This window comes from Phaethon aethereus (genome assembly GCF_964289735.1).
Source record: "Phaethon aethereus genome assembly, chromosome: 6".
Classification (NCBI taxonomy): Eukaryota; Metazoa; Chordata; class Aves; order Phaethontiformes; family Phaethontidae; genus Phaethon; species Phaethon aethereus.
Genome location: NC_138580.1, coordinates 32,035,337 through 32,042,584, shown reverse-complemented (window position 1 = coordinate 32,042,584; position 7,248 = coordinate 32,035,337). Strand labels below are relative to the sequence as shown.

The 7,248-nt window shown below is 40.0% G+C and overlaps 1 protein-coding gene across 1 annotated transcript in view; it reads right to left on the bottom strand.

Annotated features, from left to right (window-relative positions):
• Positions 1 to 2,092: 2,092 nt before the first annotated feature.
• Positions 2,093 to 7,248, bottom strand: part of RFTN2 (raftlin family member 2) — a gene marked incomplete at both ends in the record, with an annotated part of 30,975 nt that continues 25,819 nt past the window's right edge. The window contains one exon of the mRNA XM_082001327.1: positions 2,093 to 2,362. Within this exon, the coding sequence (XP_081857453.1) occupies positions 2,093 to 2,362 (270 nt within the window). The remainder of the gene's footprint in view (positions 2,363 to 7,248) is intronic.

Genomic DNA, 7,248 nt, shown 5'->3' with positions numbered 1-7,248 from the left:
GCTGCCCTACTGGTGTGTATTTGGCTCTTAAAAGTCACAAACCAGAGCTGCTTTGCCAGGATGCCAGCATTTTTCTTAAAAAATTCAAGGGAGAAAACAGAAGCTGTCCTTTTCAGTAATGTGCAATAGGAAAACAAAGTTGAAGGAATGTCTCCAGCTCCAGGGCTATGGATTTTTTGGAAGAAAAACTCAAGCCAAACGAAAGACAAATCTGCTAAACAGAGTTGCTAGAGTTGATCTTCCAAAGTGAAAAATAAACAAGCCTACCTACAACAATTTCATAATGAAACTGGAAAGCAGCTCCAATGCAATAATCTTTTCAAGCTCCCATGATAACAATCATGCAAGTAGAAAGGGTTTGGGGTTTTTTTTCCTCCTCCCCTTGTATAAATAAATTGAAATAGCACTAAGGCTTTGTACTACTTTTGCTTATCATAGCAAGTGTAACTTTCTTCTTTCATGAGTTACTTTTTGCTTATTGAAATAAGCAGCTTCTGCCAGCGTTCTTTCTGCACAGCTCCCTGCCACAGAGATCAAAGTCTAACTTCCACCATCCTGGTCATCTCCCAGGGTACTTGTTTGAAGTTAGTAATTAATGCAGTTCCTGTCACTGCATTAATTTGCCCACTGTGTTTAAGTGCCAGCATCTACCACTGCTGATACGGAGACTCCCATGGCAGCTGATGGGATACCACCCCAGGCAAGTGGGGTAGTGTAGTTAAATGTATTCACAACATGCCTCTCCATGTTTGCAGTGTAAGACACAGAGTCAGGTATCAAAACCCCTGGGTGATGTGTGTGCTGTACTGCAAGCATGGAGAGAAAAGAGCTATGAATACTTTTGCTTAGTTCTGTTCCAATTTCTCATTTTGACCAAATTATTTTCCATTAGCGTGTGACGAGCATTTATAGTTTTTGCTTCTAAAACTAACCGAAAAATGCAATTTTTAGTTACAATCACATTTATCTCTGGAGATGCGTTACTATTCAGCTTCTCTGTAAAATGTAATTTAAAGATAGCAGCATAAAAATAATTCCTCTCCCCCAAGAGCCCTGCCAGTGTTAGCCTCCCTTTAACAGAGGCAGCTCTTCCCCATGGTGAGGATGGAGGTACAGCAGCTTCAGCCTGGCCTCTGAACATTCTTTCCATGTTTGATGCAGTTGAATACACTTTACCTTAGCTAAGAAATTTTTTATATTATACATCAGCATATCTGTACACAGTCTATCATCTATTATTACCTATTAAGTTCAGCCTACTCTATGTATTATCGGCACCACTGTGCACCTTTCTGTCAGTGCTTCTCGGCAAGCTGCTCAAACTTTTTCATAAACTGCAAGTTATCTTTCAGAGGGTGAGTGTTCTTGATTTCCACTCATGATTAAGTTAAGAGTACATCGGTATGCAAGTAACATGTTCAGATAGCTTTTGGCTTAGATGTACAAGGAACCCTGGTAAAACTTGCATAGGTGAAACTATATTACAGAAGCAAGTGTCTGCCCACAGACTCCAGAGGTTTTCTGTACATACCAAGTCTGAACATAGCTTAAATTACTAACACTCTAGTGTAAGACTGCCATGTCTCCAGGCTTTTGAATTTATGCAAGGCAAGTAAAGTAAAAATTACATTAAAAGGAACAACAGCTAGACAGTTCATTTCTCCTCCCCCCCCCCCCAATATTTACAGCACTATCAAAAAAAAACCCAAAAAACCCACCACCAAAAAACAAACCCAAACAGAAAGCACTCCTCCAGCTTGTGGGAAATACTAAACATCCTCATTCCTTTCTCTTACACAATTCAAACTGTCACTGTTTTGCAGCGTTTGCTTCCTTGCTTGTCAAAAGTTAGCAGAGCACGCTGTCATGTAGTTATGCTAGTAAAGAGACAGAAAACCAAATTATTTTGCAGTAGTATTATTACTACAGTAGGATTAACACAACAAAGAAACACACAAAAATACAAAAGGAGTCTGGGAAAACTCATAGAATTATACCAATGCATTTAAAGTAGTATGGGTTTTTTTCCCCCCCTTTTTAAAACATTTTTGTGAATTATGTACACGTCCATCTGATGCTGTTACTTACTTTATCACATACATGTGACCTGAGTGACTCCATCTTCCTGGTCAAATTGTCCGTCATCCAGTTCTCTTAATACTCCATCACTGCTAGTGAATCCTGGCAAGCCTCCATACTGGGAAGATCCCTCCTTGATCCAACATTGTTTAGAAGGAGATAGGTGAAACTCATCAGGTGGTTGTCCAATTTCTACAGGGCAAGAAGTAGCTGTGTCTAATCCGATACTTCTGCTAGAGACTTTGCCTTTTTCCTCCCCAATAACTTGCCTTAAGGATTTCCTCTGAAATACAAGAGGATGTTTAAATGTTAGCTTATTTGAGGAGGCAGGAAGCCAAACACTTTGCAATGAGTCATGCACGGATTTAATGTGAGCTGCATTTTAAAATTAAGGCAGCATTTAACACTCCAGTTTCAACTATGAACTCTTCTGAAGAAAAAATCTGACAGATACATTTTTGGTTTCTGTAAATAAATTTCAAGAGAGAAAAAGAAGATACAAGATGTAGCAGAGATTCAAGTAATCACAAATGAATGCAAAGAAAAAGTACTTCAACAATGCTCAGTTCTTACATAGTACTTGGCAGATCTGCAATGATTTAGAAGTCTTAACCCACGCTAAAATCAGCTGTTTGAAGAAAGCATGATTTCTGTGCCCAGTGTACACGTCTAATGTACCCTGACCGACGCTTTCTGCCATACGGCACATGCGGGTGCTGCGCTTTCTTCTGCTCTGCAAGGATGAATTCTTGAGGGTGGCACAGCTCCTGCTGCCAGCCTCCCCTCAGCTGCAGAGGTCCCTCCTGTCCAGAGGGGTGGGAGGGCTGGGCAGCGGCAGGCACGTAGCTGACAGCTCCCCCATCTCCAGCTACCACTGCAGGCAGACGCTCACCCTCCTTCACTAGCATTATCTACATCCCGCCATGTACAATGTCTGGCTAGTGCCCTCACCTGCAAGCTGTTCTGAAAGTTAGTGGATGTTAATCACTTCCCCACAGTTCTGTCCAGAAGCTTCAACAAGAGTGCAATCTTTGATAAAGATGTCAATGGAGTTTAATTCATATTGAACTCTTTAAGATTGTGATCTGGCCATTTCATAGGGCTGAAGACTTCCCACTGATCCATCTCATGGTGAGACTGCTATGCTTTCCTATCTTTCCAGTTCTGCCCATAAAGACCTTCAGAGGCCGCCTCTGATAACAGCAAATTTCTTGAGAATTGCATTCAATCCACATGGTGGATCTATGCAGATAGAAGTCAGTGGCTGTCCTGTACAGCCATTTGAGAGGGAGTCTAGAGAGACCTTGTGCAGCAAGAACTCAGTATAAATACAGTCTGACATTAGTACTGGGATCTCCTGACATGATTCTAGTTGAAATGATGGCTGCCAAAGAAAAATACACAGATTGTGATTTATGCCATCGATAGACCTATCAGATTGTGATAAGGGTCCCTCTGAGGCATTACAAATAAATAAAAAGTTTAATTTTAGCATCAGCAGCTACCTGAGGTAGTCAGATCTTTGATGATGATGCACGTCCAGAGGCAATATCAGCACCTGGAGCCACAACAGAAGAGCACAGGCAGGAAGGCAGGAGTGCCCTGGCTGTCTGCCTGGAGCCTTGCTCTCAGCACAAGCACCACTAAACCAGGAGATGCTCTGCCAGGGGACACAGCCCTGCCCACAGAAGGATGTCATCTAGGTAAGAAGGAATCCAGCCTCAGCACAGAGCTGCGTGTCAGTGGGTAAAGGACACCAGCCCTCCTGCAGGGCGATTTGCACAAATGCTAATGCTTTAAAAACAAAACCACCCCACAATTGTTTATGCCATGCCCTGGCAAGGTCTGTGCCCCACTTCTATACATCGCTAAGTTTTTTCTCAAACCCTTTTGAAACAGTAAAAACAAAGGCCCTTGTGGCTAAAGGAAATGCCTTTAGGGAAGCTGTTACAGGAGACATTGGGAAACCAGGCTAATGGGAAACAGTGTCACCTCAGGAGAAACACACGGAAATAAGCTTTGCTTGGATGCCATGGTAAGAGGATGGAAAAGTCTGCTTAAAGGAAATAAAGGAAAAAAACAGAAAACCCTCAAGCACTGTGTGGTTCAATCTTGGATCTCCGCCTTCGAACTATTTTCTTAGAAAAGCAAATGGTATCTCATAAACAAAGAGCCCACTGAGACAGTATAGCCCTTCTAATCCAAGAGGCCTTTGAACCACTACATAAATAGTAAGCCAAGTCATAATGCACTATCCCATGAACAAACAAGAAGGCAGAGAGATGAGCTGTGAGGACATAAAATATACCTCAGAATAAAATTCTCCTCAGAAAAGAGACCCTGTGGGAATAAGACCAGGTAATAGGGGTTTTTCCCCTCAATTCTTACTGAGGCAAAACTTCCTTTAGAAATAGCAACGCTAACTTCAACCCAACAATTAAAAAAAGAAGAATCCCAAGTACAGAAAGCAACCCGTACCCTGTGTTGCCATTCTCCAGAACGCAAGTCACAGAGGTGCAACAGCTGGACCTGCCTGCGAGGCAAAGCTCCTGCCACAGCCAGATGCCGCTGCGCTGTGGAAAGCTGGAAAGGGATCTGACTGGGCTCTGAGGGCTTGATAGTGAAGTGTTTGAGAAGGTCTGTATGAGGCTGCTTTCTTATTAAGATTCAGTTAATGAAAGAGCCTTGTTGATTTCCTATTTGACTCTCTCATACGTACCATTCTTCAAGGTAGCCAAGTGCTAAGGTTATGCTTAAATAGACATAGTGTGATGCATTTTTTTTTAACTTAAAAGACTTTAGATATAGATATATTTTAAGTATTTTTGTGTTTCAAAAATGTCCTAAGTTGCAGACATGAAATTTTTTTGAACAGCTTTAATGTAATTTGAACATCAATGAAAACAGATACAGTACAAACGAAAATGAAGATGTCATGCCCAACAATACAGAATCACCGTAATTAAATGTTTTTACTATAAAGTTTGCAAGGGTTTGATAAATTTGTACAGCTCTGTTGTCAATGTCCAGGGGACATTTTAGATACATGTATTTATTAAAATTTCTAGAGCACAAGTTAAAATTTCAGTAGCTTGTTTTGCACCCGAGATCTAGCTACTCAATGCAAAGCTCACAGGACATTCTGTACCAGTTAGGTATTGCTAACAAATCTGTGAATTTAAATTGTCATGAAGGTAATAGCTGCTTGCCAATTCAGCCATTTTTGTAAAAAATGTAATGAAGTAAAAAGATTAAAATTTAGGGGAAAAACAACATAATTGGAAAGACAGAAGGAAAAATATTAGTCTGCTAAACATTTCAGCTTCAGCCTGAACTACCTATTTATTCCATGCTAAAATGACCTCAGCATACTGAAATTTCCTGGTGGTGAAGTAAAACGTTTACTGGTACTTAAGGAGCACATTTAGATAGTAAGTGTGCTCAGATTTTAAACACAGTAATCCTGATGTAAATGGGTACAAATGAGTTATTTCTTGTTTACTTCCAGCATGTTAGTGCTCAAGTCAAAGGTTTCCCACTAAAACAAGGTAAAATAATGACTACAAAACACACTACTATTCCTGTTGTCTAAAACAAAGAAGTAAAGGTCATTCACCTCACCATCGGGTGACAATTTAAACTGAGCATAATGCTTCTTACTTTTATTTTAAACTACATCTCAAAGATTCATCAGTTCCTCAGACATGCTTTTACAGAACTGCTTTTATTCCACCTCTTGGCAGAATCCAGTCTTATCCCTTCTAACTTGTGTCATGCAGTTATGCTGCCTTTTAAGGGATGATTATATAGCTAGAAATAACGTGCCTTACCAAGGAAAGAGCGTTCCTTTTAGGAGTCTATGCCCTTATTATACAGAGTATTAAAAAAAGTGGGAAAACATCAGGAAAAGTGTGACTATTTGATAACAACTGACATAACAGTATGGTTTTGTATGTTTACAATTGATATAAAAAGGGTGTTCCAAAACATACTTTGAGAAATGTATTAGGGAAGAATGTAAAGATTACAAAGTCATGAATGACAGCAGGGGTCAGAAGCTTTGAAAGCTAAAAGCTGAAGATGCATGGTACACAGGGGGAAACTGAAGGGAAAAAAATGTATGAGGAACTGGCAGAATTTAGAAGACACTATGAACGGAAGAGGAGCTTAAGACATTAGCAAGCGAGACTACACAGAACACTGAAGAGAAAAAACAAGGAGCTAAAATTTTGTAAATGAGGAAATAAATTATGGATAGTGTACAAGAACTAGCTGGGAATTGAGATTGCAGTAGAGATGAAAAATAATACAGATATCAATTGTCCATATTGAATGCAGTTCTTCCAGGCATGGAAGTAGTAATTATCAGGGCACACAGTGAGAAGGAAGTTAGGCTGGAGATAAGCAAAAGCCTGGAGAAGGACAAAAAAACAGAGAGTATGTTTTAAAAACACTAAGCAGAAGAAAATACAGGTGATAGTAACAGTCTGGATAGAAGGTAAAAAGGACAGAGAAAGATCAAATATGAATGCAAATAGTTTAGAGACTCATGGAACTATTTATACAGATGGAAAAATAAGAGACAAGGTGTTACTGCCTTATAGTAGTATATACTACCATGAATGACAGAGTTCGTAAAGTTACTTCTCTGGTGCTGGACGTGAGTGAAAACATCCATAGTTTTCATAGCTGCTTAAAACTATCACAGGAAATCCATGTTAGTTAGAGAGAGGTTGAATGGCCATTGAACAACAGAAATAAAAGCTAAAAATGCATTACAGGATGTTGAAAGACTTGGGAGAGAAAAAGGACACCAGCTCACCCTTCTCTGGCCACAGGATTTACTATAGCCCTATACCAGTGCAATAATTGTGACCTTGACTCTGAGCAGAATGCAGCAACTGCCAGTTACTTAATCCTCAAAGCACTTTTATACAACCACTATCGTGGGAGCCTCACTCAAAAGGGACAACTCCAGCTGCAGGAATTTTAAATCCTCTATTTCTGTCACACATTTTCATGCAGCAACAGCTAACACCCCTTCAACCCTGTTAACCTCCAGATTACAGTATCCCTTAGCACAGCTTGACACTTGTATTCTTCTACAAGTAGGAAAGTAGATATTTTGGAGGTTGAAATAAAATCTTTTCTTTTTCATGTGCAACAGAT